At 40.1% G+C, this 26,939-nt stretch overlaps 2 protein-coding genes across 7 annotated transcripts in view; one reads left to right on the top strand and one right to left on the bottom strand.

Moving 5' to 3' along the window:
* On the top strand, nt 1-26,939 carry CCDC125 (coiled-coil domain containing 125). Of its 2 annotated transcripts, none has more exons than XM_034656322.1 (12): nt 1-135; nt 7,087-7,406; nt 9,915-9,973; nt 11,148-11,234; nt 12,030-12,107; nt 12,815-12,900; nt 17,836-17,918; nt 19,357-19,472; nt 20,413-20,520; nt 21,665-21,839; nt 25,378-25,508; nt 26,608-26,939. In XM_034656322.1, the coding sequence occupies exons 2-12, from the start codon at nt 7,097-7,099 to the stop codon at nt 26,914-26,916; spliced, it is 1,542 nt and encodes a 513-aa protein (XP_034512213.1). In that variant the 5' UTR covers nt 1-135; nt 7,087-7,096; the 3' UTR covers nt 26,917-26,939. The 2 variants fall into 2 exon arrangements, with proteins under 2 accessions (XP_034512213.1, XP_034512212.1); XM_034656321.1 differs by having other exon boundaries at nt 5-135; nt 7,058-7,406.
* The window catches only part of CDK7 (cyclin dependent kinase 7), a 51,351-nt gene continuing 31,840 nt past the window's right edge, over nt 7,429-26,939 (bottom strand). Inside the window, exon 11 of one of the 5 annotated variants that reach the window (XM_034656325.1) lies at nt 7,429-7,523. In XM_034656325.1, the coding sequence (XP_034512216.1) occupies nt 7,459-7,523 (65 nt within the window). In that variant the 3' untranslated portion in view covers nt 7,429-7,458. The other 4 variants (XM_034656323.1, XM_011220585.3, XM_034656324.1 and 1 more) reach the window with 4 other exon arrangements.

The following is a 26,939-nucleotide window of genomic DNA, read 5'->3' as shown; positions in this document are numbered from 1 at the left end:
GCTCGGCCCCGCCGCAGAGGCGCCCCGTCGGCGCCGGGGGCCAGGGCGGCCTCTCCCCTCCTTCCGGTCCGGGCGGCGCGCACGGTCACGTGGCAGGAGGGCGGCGGCGCGCGCGGTGCGGAGGCTCGGCGCCAGGTGAGCGCGCTGGGTGGGGCGCGAGGGCGGTGGGGGTCCTGAGCGCCGGGTCGGAGTCTGGGATCCGGTCCCCGCGACAGACGCCGCCGGGGGTGCGGGGCCGGTCCCGGCTGGTGGGAACGGCCAGTGGGGAGGACCCGGGCCGGGGCTGCGCGGATTCGTGGAAACTCGGCAGCTTGTGGACAGGCTGGCACACCGGCTGCTTTCCCCCTAAATGCTAGTTTAATGGCCTTCTCATGTTGAAATAATGAGGAATAGATGTGAAAGATTCTGTTTCTGCTTCCTCTCTCCCCCGTTATTTTCCTTTTAGTTTTGAGCCTTAAAACTACGGCGCATTAAATGCAGTGTAGTGTCCTGCAACAGAAAAAGGACATCGGTAGAAAAACTGGGGAAATCCTAATAAAGTTTGTGATTTAGTTAATGGCATGTATCAATATTAACTTATTTTTGATAAATGTACCCTAAATTAACAGAGGAGTCTCAGCAAAGTGTATACGGGAACTCTGTGCGCGATCTTTGCAACGTAATGTAAACCTAAAATTATTTTCACAAAAAGTTGAAAAACAAAATGCCAGAGCGTGGTGTAGCAGGCCACTGTTCATCAGGGAGGGCCCACGTTAGTTCCTCTTCGCCGAGCATGACAGGAATTAGGTGTCTGTTTGACCAACCTGTTTGCTACCGCAAGAGTTGTCAGGCTAGTGGGTGTGGATGCTTCTAGTCCAAGTTTTCTGGGCAGGTGTCTTTTTTTCTTTCAGTTCTATCACATATCTTTGGATACTACTTGCAGAAGGGGCATGTGCAGTAAAAATGTCAGGAAGGACTATTTTTAAAAAGGTACAGCGATGCCTGGCTTGCTCAGTCAGAAGAACATGAGACTCTGCATCTTGGGGTCGTGAGTTCAAACCCCAGGTTGGGTACAGAGTTTACTTAAATAAAAACTTAAAAAAAAAATTTTTTTTTTTTAAATTGGGTGCCTGGTGGCTCAGTTGGCTAAGCATCGGACTCTTGGTTTCTGTTCAGGTCATGATCTCATGGATCATGAGATAGAGCCCTGCATTGGGCTCCACACTCAGCGGAAGTCTGATTGAAGATTCTCTCCCTCTGCCCCTCCTCCCAGTCGCTCACTCTCTAAATAAATCTTAAATAAATAAAATAAAAAGGTACAGTACAGAGCTAGGAAGCTCAGAGGTAGGAGAAATCCCGTCTGACTCAGGATTGTCAGGAGGGCTACTGGAGGGAGTGGCTATCACGAGTTGATGGGGACTTGAGAGAAGAGAGCATTCCTGGGCTGGAGAAGAGCAGCAGCAGAGGCTTGAAGGTGACTGCACAGAGGCGGCCTGGGTGCAGGTGCAGCCCTTCTTAATGCAAGCACAGAGCCTGTCCAGGAAGCAGTGACAGCTGAAATGGGAAGTAAAAACTGGAGTCTCATTGTAGATAACAGGGTGACACTTCCTTTAATTATACATGCCTTGGGAGCCATAGAACATCTTAGGGTAAGAGAGGGTCATCACTAGATCTCTGCTTGGAGCAGCAGTGTATAGGATGGCTTGGACTAGAACAACTAGGGAACTAGTGGTTTAGCTCAGGAGAGATAATAAATTCAGCCAGGGCTGCAAAGTTAATATTCAAAGAAGGATATGGTTTGGGGAGATTTTATGGGCCTAGAGGACCTGGTAACTGAAGGGATCAAGGAAAAGAGAACTTCCAAAGTTTTGGAGCATGAATGATACATATGCAGAAATAGAGGACTCAGGATGAGATCTAGGGTAGGGCGGGAGGGCATTGATTTCTTTTTTTTTTTTTTTAAAGATTTTATTTATTTATTCAACAGAGAGAGAGACAGCCAGCGAGAGAGGGAACACAAGCAGGGGGAGTGGGAGAGGAAGAAGCAGGCTCATAGCAGAGGAGCCTGATGTGGGGCTCGATCCCATAACGCCAGGATCACGCCCTGAGCCGATGGCAGACACTTAACCGCTGTGCCACCCAGGCGCCCCTGATTTCTTTTTTAAACAGCTGTGTCTGAATTGCTGGCAGGATATCCAGCTGGAAATGTGTATGTAATTGTGTTTAACAGTGGAAGCCAACTGTACGCAGCAGGGACGGAAAGAGGAAAAGGAGCCTGAGCAGGCAGACGTGAGGCAGTCAGTCATTCCTGTGGGCTTGAGGGGCTAAGGTCAACTGGGGGCTTGCGTGTGGCAAAGCAGTAGTGTCACAGCTTCTGCACAGGTGGAAGAGGCTGAGGAGCAAGACAGATCTTGGATTTAGCAACTAGGAAATCAGTGGTCACTTTTCAGAGAGTTGCTTTATGCAGAGGTAAGAAGATTGCTCATTGTGATCTGTTCATCCTATGGCCTTTCTCAAGTGACCAGAACACTGGGCCAGGAGCCAGAGATATGGCTTCTAGTTCTGGTTCTGCTACTACCTGTGTAATTTGGGGGAAGTCATGTATAGCTTGTACTAGCATAGAAAAATAAAGAAGGGAAGAACCCTTTTATTCCCAGTAATACATAATGGTCCATAGAACTAGTGTTCCACGGGGCACACTTTGGGAAACGTTGATATAGAACCAGAATTTTAGAGCCTTAAAGAACCAAAAAATCTGGAGTGCCTGGGTTAAACTTAAAAAATTAAGTTTCTGCCTTCAGCTCAGGTCATGGTCCCGTGGTCCTGGGATCGAGCCCCACATCAGGCTCCCTGCTCAGCGGGAAGCCTGCTTCTCCCTCTCCCACTCCCCCTGCTTGTGTTCCCTCTTTCGCTGTCTCTCTCTCTGTGTCAAATAAATAATCTTAGGGAAATAAACAACAAAACAAAATAAAAAAATCATCTTATCCAATCCTTCCATTTAACAAAGAAACTGATACTCAAATTGTAATTCAATAAACATTGATTTCAAATACATAGATGGTACCCAAAATAACCCTATAAAGTAGTAATGCTTAAACCCATTTTGGAGATGGGAAAACACGCTCCGAGAAGTTAAAGAACTTGCCCAAGATCACAGAGCAGCAAGTGGTGGAGTGAAATTTGAACTCAGACCTGAGTCAGGGCCTTCTCTGTCACACATCCTGCTGCCTCCCTGGTTTTCAACACTGAATACATTTAAAACTGGCTGACTGGAACATTAGTAACTTCAAACATTTTCCCTTTCTTAGAAGGCATGTGTTCTAAAAGTCGTTTAGTTTGACTGTATTACACATGAATATTAGTATATAAGAAGTGGGACAGTACACAACCAGCAGTTCCCAAAGTTGCATTTTTAAAAACGGTAGAGTACTGGATCATGGGAAAGTTCATTATGTTCAGCTGTGAACACCGGAAAGACAGAACCATGATACCTGCATTTATGTCGCACATTAAAAAAATATTCTTGGGGCGCCTGGGTTGCACAGCGGTTAAGCGTCTGCCTTCGGCTCAGGGCGTGATCCCGGCGTTATGGGATTGAGCCCCACATCAGGCTCCTCTGCTATGAGCCTGCTTCTTCCTCTCCCACTCCCCCTGCTTGTGTTCCCTCTCTCGCTGGCTGTCTCTATCTCTGTCAAATAAATGAATAAAAAAATCTTTAAAAAAAAATTCTTAGCTAATCCCGCGATTGCTCTTTCCTCTTGCTACTTTTTTCCTTTGTGTTGACCAATTTCATTTTCTCCACTGCTGGCTGCCTAGTCCTGATCACACCCTCAACAGAGGTGTGAAACTGCATTTATAGGCAGGAATTTGTGGTAAAGGTAAAAGAGCTTCTTAGGGATTATTTGATTCAGTAAATAATTTCCTGTCTATCTTGACAAGTAAAAATAGACAAATTTACTTATTTCGGAAATCAACTTGTAAAGGAGCCAAGATGATTTTGTAAAAATTTGGGTAAAAAATGACTTACTTTCAGTTCTGTTTGATGTTATAAATAACAGGCACATGGTTTATTCTGATGTTAATTTCATTCTCATTCTTCAAATGACAGAAAGCTGTGGCTTAGAGTGTCAGAGTGTCTCTGACTTTAGGGATCAGATTTCAGAATCCCGTTCTATCTCCTTAGCTATGTTACTTAACCTCTCTGTGCTTAATTAAGTCCAATTGTCTAGTCTTAAACAATAAAAGTATTGTCTTGCAAAGTGAGGATTAAATAGACTAATCTAAGTAAACACTTAAATAGTGCCTAGCCCACAGAAGATAAGCAACTACATCATTGAAAAAGAACTGGTGCTGATTTAAAGCTTCTAGTTTAATAATATGCTTATGTAGGAGGGCACAGCTGATTAACACATTTCTCCTCTTGTCTCCTAATCCAGTTAAAGGTCCCTTTTTTGTTTGTTAAAAAAATTTTTTTGGACATCATTAAGATATAATTTACATACAATAAAATGCACCATTGTAAGGATGATGAGTTTTGATAAACCATCACTCTAGTCAAGATAGAAGACTTTTCTGTCCCCACCAGACAGTTCCTTCATGCTCTCTGAAGGCAGCCTTCACCCTAGGCAACCAGATCGCTTGTCTGTCACGTGTATTAGTTTGGCCAGGATTTCACATAGTATGTGCTTCCTCTGTTTGCCTAATGTCTCTGAGATTCATCCACATTGTTACATATATTAGAAATACATTATATTTATTGCTGAATATATTCTGTCGTATGGACTTACCACAGTTTGTTTTTCTGCTGATGGACATTTGGGTTGTTTCCAGTTTGGGGCCAATCTGAGTAAATGCTAAGACCATTCATGCACACATCTTTGTATGAATGTATGCTTTCATTTCCCTTGGGTAAATATCAAAAATGCAATTGCTGGTCATCTGCTTAAAAGAAACTGTCAAACTTTTCCACAGTGTTTGTACCATTTCATACCCCTACCAACACTGCGTATGTCTACACGTGCAGCAACACTGAGAATTGACAGTGGTATGTAACAGAATCTCACTGTAGTTTAAATCTACAATTCCCTGACAACTAATGATGTTGAGCATCTTTCCATCCATGTACCTTCTTTTATTATGTTATCTTTTCAAATCTTTAAGGGCCTTTGCTTTCAAATATTGAAAATATATGGTACTGGGGTGCCTGGGTGGCTCAGTCCCCTAGGCGTCTGCCTTTGGCTCAGGTCATGATCTTGGGGTCCTGGGTCGGGCTCCCTGCTCGTTGGGGAGTCTGCTTTTCCCTCTGCCTGCTGCTCCCCCTGCTTGTGAGCTCACTCTCTGTCTCTCAAATAAATAAAATCTTAAAAAAAATATATATATAGTACTTTGACCCTAAAAACAACAGAAACCCCTTCAAACATGATCAGATTTATCTGGCATCTATGTGTGGGTTTCTTTTTTTTTTTCTTTTTTAAAGATTTTATTTATTTGAGAGAGAACACAGAGAGAGAGAGGGAGAAGCAGACTCCCCACTAAGCAGGGAGCCCAATGCGGGGCTCAGTCCCAGGACCCCGGGACCATGATCACAAGGCAGACGCTTAACCGACTGAGCCACTCAGGCGCCCCATGTGTGGTTTTAGTAGTGAAAGAATAAGAGAAACATCTCACTAAGAAATGCAAGACTTAGATTTAATTATTTTTTAAAGTCCTGGTAAGCCATTATTTAAACGGGATATTTAGAAAAGATGTCAGATGTATTTATTTTTTTTTAACTGAGTCTTGAGAAAAGGATGAGATGTTTCTACACAACTACATCCCGACAGTGGTTTTGAAATGCGTAGTGGTGCAAGTCCTTCTCTGCTGTACTGTGTGCAAGGGGAACAAGGCCGAGCAGTTAAGGTGCTCTCCAGCCACCAGGTAGGTGCCTGCTGTGCTCAATGGTCTCCCCACGGGGAGGGCTCAGCGATGGGCACTGTCAGGCGTTTCTATCTGGAATGCTTTCTTCTGGGAAGAAGGGCAGGCACGTAGCTCCTCAGTATGCAGGGTGGAGCCTTGCTGAGGTGACTGTTTTTCTGCCGGACAAGCGAGTATTTCAATTTGTTTGTTCATTCCTTCCTTCATGCACTTATTTAAGAAGTATTTCTTGGGCACCGGTGATGACCCAGATACTGTCTTAGGCCTTGGGAATGCAGCGATGATCCGAGCAGACGGACTTCTCTATTCTTACAGAGCTGACTTTCCACTTAGGGCCATTGGGAGCAGGTCTGGGCTCCAGCAGAGGGAAAGTTTCAGGTTGCCCTACTTGTGAGAGGCATCACAGGCAAGTCAGAGCCGACTCCTACTTTCCTAGGCTCCCACTTTTGTACTGCCCTCCGCCTTTCAGGGGCGTGACTGGAAAATCAGTAAAATCGGGAGGGGTATGTTAGAAGGTCCTAAGTGCTAAGGGGCAAAAATAAAGCAGGGAAGTGGGAGGAGGAGGAGTTGGCAATAATTTTAGACCCGGTGTCAGTCACGGAGGTGCCACTGAAGGAAAGACCCAAAGGAGGTGAAGAACCAGTTAAGCAACTGTCTGGGGAAGAGCATCCCAGGCGAACTGTGTCTCCGTAGAAACAGAAGATGAACCAAGTAGAGCTGGAGGACAGGCTGTAAGAGCGCCGAGCCCCCGAAGTGCATGAAGGGCCATGATGCGGGGTGGTCTCCGCGGTGACTGCGAGTCACGGTTTTCAGAGACTTCCTGAATTCTGTATAGCTCCTCAGCTTGTGAAAACCATACCCTTTCTTCTCTTTTCCCTAGAAAAAGCTGATCTGCTTTATCCTCATGAGGAGATTATTAGATTCAGTAAAAAGGTTTTCCTGCTTCCTTACGATTCACTGCAATCTTTGAAATGAGGTTGGATCTTTTCCTACCTAAAAAGTCCTTAAATGCTAAATAACTTGAATTGGATTGCAAGGGCTGTTTGTGTGCGGATGCCTTGCTAGCATAGTCGCGCCTGTATAATAGAGAAAGAAACTTTTCTCCCCACAAAACCCAACTTTATTATACTGATGGTTTTTAAACTCCTGTTTTTCTTAATCACAGATAACCTGTTTTTCCTTATGTTATATAAGCATCTGGCTGATGAGCAGGGTGGTGAGGCCGCCGAGTGAGGCAGAGGTGCAGACCTGGGAAACGGAGGACGATGACATGGCAGAAGGCGACTTAGGGTATGGCCTCGGAAGAAGGCCCGGCGGTATTTATGAAGTACAAGTTTCACACCTATCGACGTCGAGGAAAAGATCTGATGGCAAGAACTTTAGCCCTCCCCCATTTCCAGGAAAGGGGGAAGAAAGAAGTGCTGCCATTTGTCAGTACTCCAGGCATAAGAGCTTGCAAGATACATACCCTGAAGAGTCCAGAACTTCCCACTATGGACGACAAAGTAGCTGTGGTAAGAATGCCGAGGGCTCTCTCCTTCTCTCCTATGAATTTCATCAATGTTTTCACTCTTCCAACACCAGACAACAGGTCACAAGAATCGATTTTGGAAATTCATCTTTATTCAGCTCTAGGGATTGGTGATAGGACAAAAGTAACCCGTGTTTCTATTTCCAGGTATTGTACAAATGGTGGAATGTAGTAGTTATTCTGCATTAATGCAGATATGTTAGTGATATGAGTGATTACCTATCTCGCTTTTGTGTGTGTGTGACTTAGCAGTATGCTTCATCTTTTTTTTTTTTAATTCAAGTATTTATTGGGTACCTACTAGGTGCCAGGGGCTGTTCTAGGCTCGGGGAACACTGTGAACAAAATAGTCTCCGTGTCATGCAGTTCACATTCTAGTAGAGGAGAGAAAAAATTAATCGACCAGCCAACAGCTGTGTAACATCAGGCAGTAGTAAGTGCAGCGACAGTGAGTATTTGGAGGGATTGGAGCATGCTCTTTTGGGCAAGGGTCGGGGTACCCATCTAAGGAGGTGGCTTTTGAGCACCAGAATGAAACGATGTCCAATCCTGGTACTTATCTGGGGAAGGTGTGTTCCACACAAAACATGTATGCTTCCGGTTACTCTAGGAATGTCATGAAATCCTCCCCCTAAAAATTCACCCGATGTGGGTAGCACAACCTGGAGATCAACAGTTGCATGCTCCACCGACTGAGCCAGCCAGGTGCCCCTCAAAAAATTCATCTTAATTTATCAGAACAAAAACATAAATTATGCCATATATTAAGGAAAGAATAAAATTCAGAATCATGTTGTGATAGAATGTTACAACTCCAAAATGGTTGGGAACCCAGGGGTGACTCCATGCCTACTTGGTGGCACAGCTGTTGTCTGGCTGAATCTTTTATAATCCAAGTGGTAAAACTTCCCCACCCACGTGGAACAAACACAAATTAGAACAACATGAGAATAATTTAAGAAACATGGTTTTTAGATTTACAAAAAACATGGTGCAGATGAGGATCTTATCCCCCCATCTTTCAAAATCCTTCTTGAAATTAGGATGGGATTATTTATATATTTTTCTTTCAGTTCCTTATCATGCATAGAGGTTGGGTTCTGTTTTGAAAGCAAGATGTTGAAAACCGCACATGATGCTAAAACGCCTTTATAAGAACACGAGGAAACCACTGAGATATAAACCAGATGTAACAGTAAAAGTATGAGCTCCTGTCTTGTTGGGTTATGGACTTTCATCTCAAGTTAGCCTGATCCTACATAAGGATATTGTCTTGGTTTTTTGTCACTAATAGATAATTTCCAAATTACCACAAATTTAATACCTTAAGATAACACAAATTTATTATCTTACAGTTCTGCAGGTCAGAAATCCAAAACAGGTTTTACTGGGCTAAAATCAAGGTGTCGGCAGGGCTGCGTTCCTTTGGAGACCCTAGGAGAATCCATTCCTGTGCCTTTTCCAGCCTCTAGAGCCCACCTGCATTCCTTGGCTATGGCCACCTTCCTCCATCTTCAAAGCCAGCAATGGCTGGTCAAGTCTTTCTCATGCTGTTTCACCCTGACTCTGACTTTCCTGCCTCCCTCTTTCATTTATAAGGACCCTTTGTGAGTACAATGAGGTCACCTGGATAATCTAGGATAATCTCCTAGTCCTTAATTTCATCACACCAACAGAGTCCCTTTTGCCATATATTCACAGGTTCTGGGGATTAAGATGTGATCATCTTTAGGGCCATTATTCTGCCTACCACAAGTATTACTACAACAGAACTTGTCATTGCCAACCCAATGTCACTTGTCTCTCCTTGGAGCCTTATGCCATCAGAGTAAAAACAAGATTGAGTTTTTGCCTTGGATACTGTCATACTGAAAGTTCAGAACAGCAATGAAAAAATTGCTTTGAGAAGTTTTTTAATGTCCCTCAAAATACTCTTTCTAAAAACTCTTTTCTTCCTTTTACTTCTTCTTAATCTTCTTGCTTGTGATTTACCACTTTCGTGTTTTTCTATTGCCAGTGAGACCACAATGAAAATGAAGCTCCTGGGAAGCTCAGTTTAATGTCTCAAATGATCACATTAAGGAGAGAATAATTGAAGTTACAGGAGACTTCTAGTCATTCTCCTTGGAAAGAAATTAAATTCAGGTTATTTCTTAGGTATTCATATACTATATTGATCAAACTTAAGCCAAACACCAAAATTTATTTCACTCACCCACATTCATGTTTTTAAATACTGTTTTGCATGTAGTAATTAACCAATTCATTAACAACAGTTTTATTAGAGTCCTTTTGTAAAGAGTATTTTTTATTCAAAAGTATGTGTCTTTTCATTTGTGCAATGTTTTAAGCTACTTATTTTTATCATTTTTTGGTTTATTACAGTTCTTTCCTCTTGACAAAAAATTGTATTTGATATTTTGTAAATAGATGTCCTAAATTCAACTAGTTAAAAAAAAACATATTTATTTTGGTTTTTGTTCCCTAATAGATTCTAATTCAGAATTGTCAAATGTAGAATTAAAGCAGCGTCTTCATGATACTTTAGAGGTAAGTACTCTGGCTAATATAAAAATTCTCATGTGAACACAGCCCACTGGTATTTTAAGTAATACTAAAATTGTGTGGAAGGCAATACTGGCTTTCCAGATACTCTCAGTGAGCCACAGTGTAAAGCGCATAACTTTCAACTGGCCTCCTCTGTTTCTTATCTTTCTCATCTCTCAAGAAAGCTATTTATGCAAACACGCCCTCCAGCTCGCCTTTCACCCAGAATCTTTCACAACTTCTCTGATCTGCTCCTGAAGAAAAGACTTACAAACTTCCCTCCATCTGTCTTCCCTGTGTGTGGCTTGAAATAAACTGACTTAATTTAACATCTTTGAAGTCAGAAGACCAGCAGGTTTCCCAGGTGCTCTGAGTCCAGCCTGCTGGGAGTAGGAGTATCCATGCAGGGTCCCTACCTTTTAGGAAACAGGAAGCCCATCATAATGTGTATTTCTAACTCTTTTGGTAAAAGCCACCAAGCTACCGCATTCGTTTCTAGGGCTGCTGTTGCCAAGCACCACTAACAGGTGGCTTAAAACTATAGAGATTTATTCTCTCCCAGTTCTGGAGGCTAGAAATCTGAAATCAAGATGTCAGTTGGCCATGTTCCCCCTGGAAGGTCAAGGAGAATCCTTCTTTGCCTCTTCCTAGCTTCTGGAGTTTGCCCCTGACAGTCTTGGCTTTCCTTGGCTTAAAGCAGCATCACTCCAGTCTCTGCCTCTGTTGTCACATGGCCTTCTCCCCTTTGTGTCTGTGCCCACATTTCCCTTGTCTTAGGACAGCGGTCATTGGATTGAGGCCTACCCTAATTCAGTATGACATCATCTTAATCTGATTATTATCTGCAAAGACCCTGTCTCCAAGTAAGGTCACATTCTTACTACCAGGAGTTAGGATTTGGACATATCTTTACTTGGTGGGAAGGACATAATTCCACTGATGATAGCTGCTGTAGCTCTGTGGATGATCACGTGCTTATTTTAGGTGCTCTAAAGATTATTTTCAGATTACTAGCTGTGTGGTCTAGAAGGGTAAAAGCAAAAGATCTGGGCTTTTAGTTACAATGGGTACCTGACAGAGTTTCAATCTAAAGGCTGCCTGGGCCACTTAGGAAGCTGATCATTTTGGGGGCTGCATATCTTACAGATATGTAGACTAATGTTACTTCTCCCCTCAGGAGGTAGAAATTTTAAAAACTGAACTGGAGGCATCTCAAAGACAACTTGAAGGTAAAGAGGAAGCACTGAAAATTCTTCAGAGCATGGTAAGAAGTTATTTTTAAACTATGGTCATTTACACATTCCAATCTTAGGTAGTATGGTTTTATCTTTTAAAACAAAAGCATCAGTGCTTAATATAGTTTTTTTTTTTTGAGGTGCAGATTTTTAGAACAATTTTATTGAGGTAAAATTTATATGCCATGGCTTTCACTTGTTTTCAGTACATAATTTATTTTTGCTAACATTAGAGTTGCATCACCATGACCACGATCTAATTTTAGAATATTCTCAATATTCCCCAAAAGGAAGCTCTAACCCATCAGCAGTCATTCCCCATTCCCATCCCCAACCCTGGACAACCATTAATCTCCTTACTGTCTTTTGGATTTGTCTTTTCTATTTCATGTAAATGGAATGATATAATATGTGTCTGGATTCCTTTAATTAACATGTTTTTAAGGCTCATGCATGGTGTGGCATGTGTCAGTACTTTCTTCCTTTTTATTGCCTAATCTTCTATTGTATGGATATACCATATTTTGTTTATCTGTTCACCATTTGATGGGCACTTACACTGTTTCCTCTTTTGGGCTCTTATGAATGCTTTATTTGTTCATGTACCAGTCTTTGTGTGGAAAGTTCATTCCTTCATTCTCATATTCACCAGGAGAGTCAAACCAAGATCTTTTGACATGTGAACTATCAAATTCTCCATAAAAGACAGTCTCTGTGGAAATTCTCTGGTTTTCCGTTGTCTTAAAAAAAATGTGAACCTTACTTGTGCATATAGGAGTAATGAGAAATTTAATTTATACTCATATGATTCTTTTTTTTCTTAGGCAATATTTGGCAAAGCCACAAGTCACACCCAAATGATGCTTCAAAAAACTATGGAACAAAAGAGATCCTTGGAGAAGGTATTTGCCACTTTTAGTGTAGACTTGTTCAGTCCACTAAGCTTTCAAATAGAATTTCCTTTAAGAGTCACCATACTGATGGATATTCCATTTGTGCACACCCTCTTTTAGTCGTGCTTCTATTTAATACAGACAGTTCCTTTTTGGAACTAACAATCCCAAACATATTGTTACACAGGCAAAGAATTAAGATTTCCTTTATTTCCTCATTTTAAGGTAGTAAAGTTGACACTTGCCAAGTTGACACTTTCTAGTTTTCTTCTTTTTCCTTTTTCTTTCTCTGCTTGCCTGGCAGAGCCTGCCTCTTTCTGACCATCTCTTCGTCACTAAAACGGTAGTTAGGAATCACTTTGGAAGGTCTTGTTCCTGTGCCTGTTGTAGCCTTCCTTGGTGGTAGTGTCCTGGCCTCAAACTCCCAGGCTTGTGGGTCTGTATGGTTGGGGGGTGGGGGCAATGAGAAATCTAGGTTCTGAGCAGCAAAATGTGATGCTGTTTCTTATAGTAAGGAAGCTGTGGGAAAGCTTTTGAGTGCTAAGAAGGCATGTTATATGTGTTTACAAGTGTCACAGACTCTTTTTGAACAATAATTAGTTTCTCTTTAACCTATTCCTTTTAAGTGATTAAAAATTTATTTCAGCTATTCACAATGTCCTGAAGTGATTTATTTGTAGTAATTTTCCATGAAAAGTGCTATTTTCTTTCTATAGGAAATAAATGCCTTGCAGTGGGAAATTGAGTTTGATCAGAATAGATTTAAAAATATAGAGGAATCATGGACCCAAAAATATGACAGGTTTGTATATTCTTATTCTATAATTTTTCTTTGGAAATCTTTAACGTGTGTATAATTTATCTATATTTTTATTATTTTTAATATTTATTTGAGTAATCTCTACTCCCAACATGGGATCTGAACTCATGACCCTGAGATCAAGAGTCAGATGCTCTTCCAACTGAGCCAGCCAGGTGCCCCGTAAGTGTATATAATTCAAATATAGCTTAGGCGTTCTGTGGGCTGTGAATATTATGAAATTCTTAACTGCTTATCCACTTACACCAGTTTCATATTTTATTTATTTATTTTTTAAGTAGGCTTTATGCCCACAATGGGGTTTGAACTCACAACCCCAAGATCAAGAGTCGCATGCACTACCAGATAAGCCAGCCAGGAGCCCCTATAAACTATATTTTAAAAAGCAGAGTAAGAGGGTGCTTGGGTGGCTCTGTCAGTTAAGCATCTGCCTTCAGCTCAGGTCATGATGCCGGGGTCCTGATCTCCTGCTCAGTGGAGAGCCTGTTTCTCCTTCTCCCGCTCCCCCTGCTTGTGCTCTCTTTCTGTCAAATAAATTTTTAAGAATATTTTATTTATTTATTTGTCAGAAAGAGAGAGAGAGCACAAGCAGGGGGAGTGGCAGGCAGAGGGAGAAGCAAGCTCCCTGCTGAGCAAGGAGCCCGATGTGGGGTTTGATCCCAGGACCCCGGTATCATGACCTGAGCCAAAAGCAGATGCTTAACCGACTGAGCCACCCAGGCATCCCTAAAAAAAAATTTTTTTTTAAATAAAAAGTAGTGTAAGAGCCATGTTTTCCAAGTTATTTTAGCACTGGCATTCGTTTTTCAAACAAAATCTTTTGGGCAATTTTTACTAATGTGAATTTATTTAGTAACTTTAAATTATAACACATAAAGTCAATCGAGAACTGATTTGATATCGGGTGTTATAGATGGCTTTAGTACTTAACTTCTAATTGATTACCAACTTTTAATATAACTGAACACATACAGAAAACTCGTGAGAATACAAATAATTCCTGTATATCTTTCTCCAAGATTCTCCAAAGTAGAACCCTTCACCACATTTGCTTTATCATTCTGTCTCTTTCTTTGTAGTTAAATATATATAGATATCTGAGCCATTTAAGACTAAGTTGCATATAAGGCCTCATTACTCTAAATATTTCACTCTGTGTTTATAAAAAGGGACTTTTATAACCATAGTAAAATTATCAAAATTAAGACATTAATCTAATACTCTTTTATTTAGATTTGCTAATTATTCTAGTAATAATATCCCTTTAGCAAAAGAGAAGAAAAAAATTCCTGTGTTTTGGGAGCCAGTTCAGAATCACGCATTGAGTTTGCTTGTCCCATCTAAACTTTAGTCCTCTTTAATCCAAAACACTTAGGAGGGAAGGAGGCTGAAGTGAGGGGCAGGGGGAAAAAAAATCTGAAACAGTTATTCAGTGTTTCTTTGTTCTTGACATTTTTTGAGGACAGGCCAGTCATGTAGTGTCCTGCATTGGCCACGTCCCATGTTTCTGAATTTAATTCGGGTTATGCAATTTGGCAGTATTACCACTGAAGCAATTTTGTGTTCTTAGCGCATCATATCAGGAGGCCTATGAAACTGATTTGTCCCATTACTAGCCTGTGTAGTTTGACGACTTGGTTAAGGTGGGGTGTGTGCCCTCACTCTCCACTATAAAGTCAACATAGTCACTATTTTTTCCCCTTGTGATTAATAAGCATCTTGTGGGGAGATGTTTTGAGATTATGTGATTTATCAGATTTTCACCCACTAGTTTTTACATCCATAGATTATCTGCCTTAAGCAGTCATTACTGTGATGGTTGCCAAATGGTAATTTGCTAATTCTGTTACTCCTTCTGCATTTATTTGCTGGAATTTTACTGTAATAAAGATTTTTTTTTCTACCTCATTTGTTTATACCTAAATGGATTCATGAATTCTTGCATTATTCAACTGGTTAAAAGCCATTACTATCATAAATTCTTCTGTTGCTTAAAATTTTCCAATTTGGGGAGTGCCTGGTGGTTTAAACACCTGACTCATTTAGTTTTGGCTCAGGTCATGATCTCAGGATCATGAGATTGAGCCCTGTGTCCAGCTCCGTGCTCAGTGCAGAGTGGGCTTAAGACTCTCCCTCAGGGCACCTGGGTGGCTCAGTTAAGTGTCTGCCTTTGGCTTAGGTCATGATCCCTGGGTCCTGAGGTCAAGCCTTGTGCCAGGCTCTCTGTTCGGTGTGAAGTCTACTCCTCCCTATCCCTCTGCCGCTCCCCCTGCTTCTACTCTCTCTGTCAAATAAATAAATAAAATCTTAAAAAAAAAAAAAAAAGACTCTCCCTCAGAAAAAGGGGGGGGGTACCTGGGTGGTACAGTTGGTTGAACGTCTGACTCTTGGTTTCGGCTTAGGTCATGATCTCAGGGTTGTCAGATTGAGTCCTGCATCAGGCTCTGCACTCAGCGGCCAGTCTGCTTGAGATTCTTTCTCTCCCTCTCCTTCTGCCCCTTCCTCCTCCCCAGGGTGTGCATGTGCTTTCGCTCACTCTCCCTCTAAAAGAAAAATAAATACATCTTTTTAAAAAATTTCCAACTTTGGTCAATGGGAGCCCCTTCAAGCTGGCTCCTGTGGCTTTCTGACACCTCCCTATTATTGTTTGAGCACTTTCTTGCTTTCTGGTACAAGATACTCTCGGCCATTACGCTTAAAATATTAAGCATTTCTTCAGGGATTCCTGGTTCCTTTTAGTGGGGAATGGTGTTTAGAAATCAAGATCTTAGTGCTAGGTGTGCCCAATGCTACTGGAAGTCATTGCTACAAGGTCTTCTCTGAGGACAGAGCTGGAAATACACACACACACACACTGACACATACATAAACCTCTTTCCCTCTGTTCAAAACTCTTGAGTTCATACCCCTGTCTCCAATTGCAGACCACCACCACAGGGTTAATTTTAGCCTTGCCCCTTTCCACATCTGTAACTTCCACAGGGAGAAACCTGGCTCCTTTTACCCAATGTTTACTTATTCATTCTGCCATACAATATGCAGAAAGTAGCTTTAGAATTGCTAATATACACCACTGCAAAATCAAACCCACTAAACTAGAGATCAGTATTTGTTTATAGTTTTGTTTCTAGCCTGAGGGGATCCAGTCAATACATTGTGTTCAAAACTTGTTTAGTTTCTTGGGGCGCCTGGGTGACACAGTCAGTTGAGCATCTGACTCTTGGTTTCGGCTCAGGTCACGATCTCAAGGTTGTGAGAGCAAGGCCTGCATCAGGCTCCATGCTCACCAAGGAGTCGGCTTGAGTTTTTCTCTCCCTCTCCCTCTGCCCTGACCCACCCCTGTGTTTACTTGCTCTCTTTCAAATAAATAATTTTTAAAAAATTAAAACTTGTTTTTCTTTTCAGTATGCTTATACTGTTCATTTAAGTTCATCTGTGTCTATCTATAGTCTACCTTAGGTTTTTTCCACTATCCTTGTTGATTTACCTACTCATCTTGTTTATTTTTGACTCTATAAAACATTGACATGCTTCCAAAAGTCAGAACTATTCTGAGAGGTATACTCAGCAATGTCATTCTCCCCGTGTACCTACCCCATAACCAGTCTCACTGTTTTCTGATTTATCCTTTATTTCCTTTTGCACAAATGGGCATATGTCTGTTCTCTTATTTCTCCTTCTTCCTTACACCAAAGAACAGTTGACTGTAGACAGTCTTTTGAACTGTTTTTCTATTAACAATATATCCTGGAACCCACTGGTTGTGTGGATGTGCCATAGTGTACTCAACCGTTCTCCTAGATAGGCACTTAGATTGTTTCCAGTATTTTGCAGTTATAAACTATGTATCTTTTTATGCAAGTTTCTGAAGGTGGCCTAAGCTTATAGGTGGTGTTTAAGATGATTAAAACTTTAGTAAGGAGAATGAATATTTGGATGCCTTCAAGATATTTCTCATTCTCACTTTTTTTTAATTTTTATTTTTTAAAATCTTATTCATTTGAGAGAGAGCAGGAGAGAGCATGATGAGCAGGGGTAGAGGGAGAGGGAGAAGCAGGCTCCCCGGTGAGCAGGGAGCCCGATGCAGGGCTCAATCCCAGGACTCTAAGATCATGACCAGAGCCAAAGGCAGGCACTCAACTGACTGAGCCACCCAGTTACCCCATATTTTATTATTTTTTTAAGATTTTATTTGAGAGAGAGAGAGTGTACGTGTGCACAAGCAGGGGGAGGGGGAGGAATAGAGGGAAAAGCAGAGTCCCCACTAAGTGCAGAGCCCAACTCAGGGCTCGGTCCCAGGACCCTGAGATCACGACCTGAATGAAGTCAGATGCTTAAATGACTGAGCCACCCAGGTGCCCCTGATTCTCTTTTATATTTTAATTTTAATTAATGAATTAAAGGGAGAGAGAGACAGAGAATCTTAAGCAGGCTCCATACCCAGTGTGGAGCCTGACATGGGATTTGATCTCACAACCCCAAGGATCCTGACCTGAGCTGAAATCAAGAGCCAGACGGATGCTTAACCCACTGAACCACCCAGGCACCTCTATTAATTTTTATTTTAAGTAGGCTTCACACCAATGTGGAGCTTGAACTCATGACCCTGAGATCAAGAGTCACATGCTGTACCCACTGAGCCAGCCAGGCGCCCCTCCTACTTTTTATTATTTTATGTTTTATTTTTTAATTTGAGATACTTCTGCTCCTTTCTCAGCTAAATATGCAGAAGAATTGAGTATGTTCAAAACCTTACCACACTCTTTTAAATTGTTTTTGTTTTGTGTCACATACATGTTCTAGACTGTTTTGAAGTAGGAAAAATTTTATTGGGGTTTTTGTGTTCTAATTATGGGATAAAAATATTCAACCATGAAGTGTTAATGTTTTAGTTATTTGGAGGGTACTTTTTTCCAGGCTAAACTGTGAAAATGCAGTCCTCCAAGAAACTTTGAATGTAAAAACAGAAGAAATTAAAATGCTCAAGTCGGAAAATGCACGTAAGTGAAAAGTGGTATTTTGACGATTCTTTAAAAATATTATGTTACAAGATCATTTTTAAATTGTGTCCTACATTAAGAACATACATATTGATAGACAAAGTGCTATAATTTCGAAGTAATATACTTTAAGGATAATAAAAGATTTGCATCTTTTAAGGTTTTTGCAATTTAAAAAAATTTTTAGGTGAAATTCAATTAACAAAATTAACCTAACCATTCACAAGTAAATAATTCATTAACACCCACAATGTGTGCAACTATCTAGTTCCAAAAGATTTTCATCACTCCAAAATAAAACCCTATATCCATAAAGTATTTCTCCCCATTCTCCCTTTATCCTTTAGTTTTTATACTCAGTGTAAAACAAAATTTGAGAGCACCTGGTGTTGAGGAACCTTAGTAGGTATATGTTTTATTGGAACACTAGTAGGAAAAGTATGTAACTGTGTAATTATTCAACATTATTTTCTCTCAAAAATATCTTCTGTGACTTTGTTGCTAGGATTAATATTCTTAATTTTTCAAGACAATGACTCATTAAAAACTTGAAATTTACATATATGTATACATATACCCATAAATAATGAGCCACCTTATGACAAAACTTAATAGTAAGGTGTTTTAAGAATATTAAAATGGCAACAATTTTTTATAAAATTTTAAGAGATGTTGTTCTTCCTTTTTAGCATAAACTGTTTTAAAGTAGTGGGTTGAAGGGGACAAAGTTCTAAATCAGGTCATGGGCGTGAGAGGGGCACCTTCTGGAGTTTAGTAGGTGAACTGTGGCAGAGTCCCTGGGTGAGAAGTACACACAGAAAATGGTGCTTCTCAACACCAGTGATTCAAGCAGATGGGAGATTTCTCCTGTGTTAGGCTAGTTCAGGACAGAAGCTACCTATAGCCACATCCCCTACCCCTCTACCACCTCACCCTGCAACAGGAGGGTAAGTTACTATTTTCTGCTCGGTAGATAGCAGGACTCTTCTTGTTCTAAATGTTTGGTTGAGAGCCTCTTGTGAAAACTCTACATGAGTCTGAAAGAGTTTGTAGAACTGGTACATCTGACGTTAATATATGAGATCTCATCATCTGGTTGTCTTACTATCCACTATCCAGCAAGTGCAAATAATTTGCAGTTGTACGTTCTTTGAAAATCCTGCAAATTTTCCTTGAGCAAATGAAGACCAGACTTTGGTTGCAAAATTAAGATACTTCAACGTTAAAAATAGTAATATTTAATCTAGTGTTACATATGAATTATCTCACTTGATACCTACTCTTCTATCAGACTTTCTGGATGCGGCCAGATGTAGTAGGCAATGTCTATGTATATGCATTGCTTATAAGAAGTGAGTGTATGATGTTGGTGTAACTCGATTAGGTGAGGCCAGAGTTAAATTTCATAACTAACATTCTCTTCTTTGGCCCTTCCTAGTTTTAAATCAACAGTATTTGGAGGCCCTCGCCATGCTTGATGTCAAACAGCAGATGGTGGCTCTGGAAAACGTGCGCCATGATAAAAGTGGTTTTACAGAGGTTTCAGGTCTTGAGGTAGGTAAGCAAGTATGGAAGTTGAACAAGAGGGATATTTTCTACTTTCCTTTTCCCCATCACCATCTGTTCCATGTTCTAGAATAGCACTGTATCTAGCAGTTTGAGAGTGAGGGTAAGAGAGGCCCATCGGTTTCCTCAGGGCAGTTCTTCAGCCTTACTGGCACCATACCATTCCATATGTTACATTCTTGGACACTAGAAGATGCGCTGGCTACCTCCTGCCCCTTTTCTTTCTTAATTTTACAGTTTTAGCAGAAGCTGTGTTAGCTGTGCCTCACGTTACATGACAGGTATTTTTTAGAAGTGGAAGGATGATTATTCTCCTGACATATTGTAAGTCATTCATCATCTCTGAGCATGCACCCCTCCCTGGTGGGAAGTGGTAGGAGTAAATGCAGGGCAGCAGGACCAAGCTCAGTCACAAGAAATAACACACGGTGGGTGTTAATATTTACTTCATTAGGTCAAGTGCTGCCAGGGGTGCCCACTTACAGGTTTTGGAGAAGGAAAAGAAGGTAGAATTCCTTTAAGGTTTTGTTCCAAGTAATAACATTGTTTCTTCATTTGTAATTTCCACTTGGATCCTGAAATCGTCTCAGCTTTCTTCTATTTTTGTTTTCCTTTCCAGTTTTTTTGAATTAGATGCTTGAATAGAAATGTGTATGTTTGGGGGCGCCTGGGTGGCACAGCGTAAGCGTCTGCCTTCGGCTCAGGGCTGATCCGGGCGTTATGGGATCGAGCCCCACATCAGACTCCTCTGCTATGAGCCTGCTTCTTCCTCTCCTACTCCCCCTGCTTGTGTTCCCTCTCTCGCTGGCTGTCTCTATCTCTGTCGAATAAATAAATAAAATCTTAAAAAAAAAAAAAAAGAAATGTGTTTGTGTGCAGTCAAGCAGTATGACACTTAGTAATGGGAGTAATACTTTTGGATTTAAAGCTTGCTGTCCTTGGAGCTTGCCTTTGCCATGGCCCTGGAGGGAGTCCCTGTGCCTGTGCCAAAATGGCAGCATCTGCTCGCAAAATGCTTCTTAAGCTCAAACAGGAGGTATTGTATTTTCGAAACACTAAAGCTTTGGTTTGGTTTCTCTAGTGACAGAATAAAGGAAAATATCCGCAATAATTAGCTTCATTTTAGTAGTCGCTGGCTATGGAACTTATTCTTTTATGTGATAGAATTAACTTATAAACTGGATTTTATTTACATGGTTCCAAAAAAGAAATAGTACTTGGCATGATATGGTGGCAACATGCAGTTGTTTGCCCAAGTCTGTAGTTAATATTTCCTAAATTTGTATTTCTTTTCTCTATAAATGGCCCTAAAAATTACTATATTACACACTCATGCTTAAAATCAATAGGTTCCACAACTCTGATAAATGGGGAGATAAACATGACGCTTATTAGAAAAACAGCAAGGTACAGTAGAAGAAACCTTTGTACCAGGCAGACCTAAGTTTGAATCTTAGCTTTATTATTTTCTAGCTGTGTGGGTTTAGACACATATATCAGAGAGTAATAACTAGTTATTGGGTTGTTGCGACGATATAGAGGAAGCAGACATTTAATGTTTAGCACAGTGCCATGCAGGTGCCTAGCATTTAATCAAACTTTTGCCATTATCGTTAGTTTTGATAACAAATACTGAACATAGACCATAATTTTTAAAATATTTTACCTTTATTGAAATATGGAATTTTAAACCTTCAGATATAGGAAAAATAACAGTTAAACATAGCAATTCATTAAGAAAAGCATAAGATTACACAGATCAGAGTCGGGTTCAGCTATGGTGGGTATGTAAAAGATGATACTCGTAATTATTTTCAGTGATATTGCCTGGAACGGACCAAGGCAGAATTGAAATGCAGCCTCTGGCATCCTCCTTTCTTACTCTTTGGGCAGGACACACACAGGGCCTGTCTAGGGTAATGTGGTGAGGTCCAAGAAATGGATTAACAAGGAATGGTCAGGCACCTCGGGGGAAACTTTTGGTAATTTAGTTCAGAGTGGGCAGCTACTATAGAGGGGAATTAGCAAGTACTAATTAGTTTAAGCAGATGGAGTAGATTAGACAGACACTAGACCCATGCAGGCAGGGAGACTACGTTTGCTAATCTAATTCAGCATTCAAGCAAGAATTGTTGTTATGTTTTGCCTCTGACACCTCTCAAACTTTCTTTCAAAACTAGTTGGGACTTTTGCAGAAGAGTAAAGAAGAAGCTTACATAATGGCAGATGCATTCAGAATTGCATTTGAGCAACAATTAATGAGGAAAAATGACCAGACACTAAGATTGACACAAATGGATAAAATGTATAAAAAAGCAACAAAATGGATAAATTGGAAGCACCTTAAAGAGGATGGTAAATATGAATTATAATGGCAATAATCAGGTATAATTTGTTTTTGGTTATAGTCAAAGTTGATTAAGCAGTTAATGCAATGGAGAATATAAGTGAAATATCGCAAGACAGTTGTGATTTATTACAGAATTTAGTAACTATGTGGAAGAATGGGGTCACTGGATGTTACCTATGCAGATGAGGTAACAGGATCACCAAAACCTTAAATTAACAGAATCTCTTTTTTACTACTCATCTATCTCATTTAAACAAGACCATGTTTCATGGGAAAACTTTGTAAGACTGCCAGATGATTAAAGGGAAACTGCCTGGGAAGTAGTAATGAAAATAGTGAAACCCAACATTAAAGGTATCTAATTAAACTTTGTTGAAATGTGTGATTCTGAAGACATATTGAGGGCTAGAGGAAAAATCTTAAGTTGGAAATATTAATACTCATAAAAATGAAACAAGGTTTAGGTTTTGTTTGGTTCACAAACCTATCAAAGTTCATTGCCATTTTTTAGTACTGTTGTACTAGTGAAAACAAAATATATAAAAATGGCATCAAATAAAATTATAGTTGAAGTAGATAATCCAATATAATCAAAGTAGCTGGTATTTTTTAGAAACGTTAGTTTCTCTAAATGGTATCAGTTTTTATTTAGCAGTATTATTCAGTGCAACTCCTAGTGCTTCAATTTAAAATTCCAAGTAAACTCCAATTTGACACCTTTTATTAGTCAGGAAAGATTACAGTGAAGTTTATAAGGTTAAATGTTTTTATATTATAATTCTGAGATGACTCTATTTCTAAATATTTTTAATATGTCAAAATCTATAATCTTAATTCCAGTATCTCTCATTTTCAGATGAATTTGGGTAATAATCTTATATTAAAAATGAAACTTTTAATAATAGATACGTATTTTGTTTTAAATATTTTTTTCAATAGTACATATTCCTAATAGCATACAGGTTAAGCGTTGTGAAATTTTAGCTTCATTAACTAAACTTTACCTATCTCTTTGCTGAAATGGTAAAAAGTGCTAAGCTTACAGAAATAATAAAAATAGAAGCAGTAAACAAGAAGTATGAAAGTAAACAGAAGCAGATCATAAGAGTTACGTATTTAGACTTTTCATCAGGGAGAAGTAAGGGCAACACAGGAAAACATATTTCTCTACATTCATTCTTAAAGAGGCATTCCACAGTGTCCTGAAATTAATTTCTAAAAGAGTTTTCTGACATGAGACAAAAGAAATCACTGAGCTGGCTAATATGTCCTTAACAGTCATTTATGATAAATGCAAAATCAATATTTATATGGCTATTATTTGTAATAATCCCTTGGTAAAACCTGAAGGTATGACCTTAATGTCCAGCTCAAGATAGATGATTCCGCCAGGGAAATAAGCAAACACAGTCCATATACTTCGGCTTTTAGGCATCGATGAAAAATCTTAAGAGTATCTACCAAGGACAGCAAATATATAGGTGATCTTCAGGCACCTCTTCTAAATTAGTCCCTGATAGGAGCTGGGTTGCTAAATTTTCAAAGATACTGTATTTGAGGACAGCCTTGGTGTTCTGTGATATAAACTGAAGGCAGATCCCTTTGGAAATCTGATCTTAACTGCTTGTTTTGATGGAAGGTAAGGAGAAGAGTTAGGGGAGAAAGAAAAGGAAGGGAAAGGCATGGTTCATCTTATGAAAGCCTGCCACATTGTGTCACCTGGCATAGAAGACCCACCAAGTGTGCATGGAAGATGGCCACAAGGGTAGTGGTAAGTAGAAAAAGCTGGGTTTTCCCTAAGAGGTAGATTCATATACATGCAGCACTTGAGTATGTATTTGCTTCATATTCCAGAACTCCTGCCTTTCTTGGCTAATAAGGAATCTCAAGAATTTTTCCATAGGGGCGCCTGGGTGGCACAGCAGTTAAGCGTCTGCCTTCGGCTCAGGGCGTGATCCTGGCGTTACGGGATCGAGCCCCACATCAGGCTCCTCTGCTATGAGCCTGCTTCTTCCTCTCCCACTCCCCCTGCTTGTGTTCCCTCTCTCGCTGGCTGTCTCTATCTCTGTCGAATAAATAAATAAAAAATCTTTAAAAAAAAAAGAATTTTTCCGTAAAAAATATGATTTGATAGGCATAGCTCCTGATCTGTTTTCCATTAAGACTGGAAGCAGAATTTAAAATAACTGATTCATCTCGGAAAGGTCTTTACAAGTCCATGCAAGTGTCAGAAGCTTTTTGTGTTTTTTTAGTGACGAGGCTGATTGATTTTACTCATGTATTTCACTAATCTGAAGAGGTACAGGATGACTGTCACAGGTCATTTTCTTATATGTGGTTAACACGTTAAGAAGGCATCAACTTTTGTCACTGATATGCAGCTTAGACGAGTTCTGAGATAGGTTATAAGCATATTTCTTTTTTTAGACTGCAAATAGACATTCATCCACTCATCACAGCTGATGCGCACATCAACTTGTCTGGCTTTCTCCTTTTGCCACAGTTGCTGGAGGAAGAGGTCATGAGTGAGCTCCAGTCACTGTGGTTTATCAGGATTGAGTGTAAAGGAAAATGTCTCTTATATGTTCTGTTTTCCATTAGACCATTTGCAAAGCATTCCAAAGGCATTCTTGATGTTTTCTTTGTATAAATCCGCAATTTTTGTACCTTCTGCTATAAAACTGCATTCTTTCTATGAAGAACATCATCAGTGTACACATTTCAGGATGTAGACTCTTAAACATTATGTCAGTACCTGGGCTAGTTTTCACAACTATGCTATGTTATTTTTTAATTGTGATAAAACATATACATAAAATTTACCACTTTAACCATTTTTAAATATTAACTACATTCACATTGTTTTGTAACCATCACCACCACTCATCTCTACGACTTTTTCATCTTCCCCAACAGAAATTTTACCCATCAAACACTAACTGCCCACTCCCTTCTCCCAGCATCCCCCTCTGCTCTATTATTTAATGGCACAGCAATCCTGAGGCACAGGTACTATTATTCTTATTCTAGAGGTAAGGAAATAAAACTCAGAAACCTTGTCCAAGGTCATTTAGTAAGCGGTTAAAGGAGGATTCAAGTCCAGGTCCTTCTGCTCTAAAATAGAAGCGATGTTTTGTTGGGTGTGCACCGTATTCTCAAATAACAGGGGTAAGTGATTGACATTTAACACTGGGAGATTTCACATACAAAACTGGATTGCTGCCTCCTCTGGAAGGCTGCTGATAATGTGGGCTGCATGCTGTCCCGAGCAGCAGCTGTACAATGAGACAGAGCAGCAGGCAGGGCATTGCTCCGGGTCCTTACACTGTGGCCCTCTCAACCTCCGTTTGCCATCCTGGCTCTGAAGTCTGTGTTCTCCTCCCACTACACTGCGGTGCCTGACTCACTAGAGGTCTCCTGAAGAGAACCACCTTCTGACTGACTTATAAATGAATTATCCTGGCTCATACTTACCTCTATTCCTGGAACTACATTAGTGAGTGTCTTTTTATGTCTCAGGTGGATTTGCATGTTCAATTTTAGGATTACCATCACACGGAAATAAGAAGACCTTAGGGCAGCGACTGCTGGGGATGCTCCCTTCAGAAAACAGTTCTAAGAAGACTGATGACCAGAATAACCCTCAGGAAGTCTTTAAGATACTAACAGAGTTGGTTAGTATCTTTGCTTTCCTTTTGTTAGAGATTGTGGTTAAGTTAATCTTTCTGCTTCCTATTAATTCTTTTTTTCTTTTTTAATTTAATTCTTTAGCACTCTATACTTGCCTTTTTATGCCCTTTTCCCAGCTGAGGTACCATCCTCCAGTTTTGATCTTCATCTCCTTAAATTCCCTGCATGCTCTTCCCACTTCTCCCATCCATGTTCTTCCTGTACAAGTTTAAAGCTTCACCTCTGAAAAGAGGGGGCTCCCCTGTAATTAACTGCAGGCACCTCTGTTATCTGCACGTATGCATACAATTCCATGCCATTCAGGAATTTTTAAGGTGTACAAGGCAACTTTCTCACATATTATATCCTTTAATCATTGCTACAACCCTGAAAATCAGTCCTATTATCTCCATTTCATATACAACTAAAAGACTCATGCTATATGAATACACTTATCTATAGAAGTGTTCAAATTATTTATTCTCATATAAATATATAAAAACAATTTCACATATAAGTAACTTCAACATTCTCTTGCAGAGGTAAGTACATGTTAATATATACACATATATACACACACACCATGTGTATGTTTTTCCCCTTTCTTCAGATGACCTACAAGAGTTTCAGCAGAAGGAATGGTGCTATCTGTTCTTTCCTTTAAAAAAAAATCCTCAGTAATGTGTAGCGTATTATTTGGGAATCATAGTAACCTAATTATTTACATTGACTGACTTGCCAGACTGAAGATAGAACATTTTGAGAAAAATTCTTCTGACTTATAGCTCTATAGTCTGTGATTTATTAACTGGTATATTTCTATTTAATCTTAAATTTCTATTTAATCTTAAATTTCTATTTAATCTTGAATTTCTATTTAATCTTAAAAAAAGTATTTATTTATTTTAGAGAGCACATGCTCAAGTTGGGGGAGGGGCAGAGGGAAAGAGAATCTCTAGCAGACTCCCTGATGAACCCTGAATGTGGGCTTAGCTTGATCTCATGACCCTGAGATCAGGACCCAAGCTGAAACCAAGACTCAGATGCTTAAATGAGCCATCCAGGTACCACTAACTGGTATAATTTTAATTTTCACATGTGCAGTTGAATGATAAGGAAGAAGCTCTGGCTCATCAAAGAAAAGTTAGTTACATGCTTGCTCGGGCACTGGAAGAGAAAGACACCACCTCAAATGAGAATAAAGAAAAAAGTCCCATGAAAGACAATTTTCCATCAAAAAACCTCTGGGGGAGATCTCCAGAATTCCCTGAACTGCATGATTCTGTATATTCAAGTGTTCAAATTTTAAATTCTGCGGGCTGCATTTGTTCAATCCAGCACCTTCACAGAGATCAAAGCGGCACAAGAGCTCTCAGAAGATCCTGTTCTTTGCCATCAAATACCATGTTTTGAAAATAAACCAGCTGAAATCAGAA

The sequence above is a fragment of the Ailuropoda melanoleuca genome, chromosome 3, assembly GCF_002007445.2.
Source record: "Ailuropoda melanoleuca isolate Jingjing chromosome 3, ASM200744v2, whole genome shotgun sequence".
Taxonomy (NCBI): domain Eukaryota; kingdom Metazoa; phylum Chordata; class Mammalia; order Carnivora; family Ursidae; genus Ailuropoda; species Ailuropoda melanoleuca.
The sequence above is the reverse complement of the archived record's forward strand: the minus strand, read 5'-3'. Positions and strand labels throughout refer to the sequence as shown.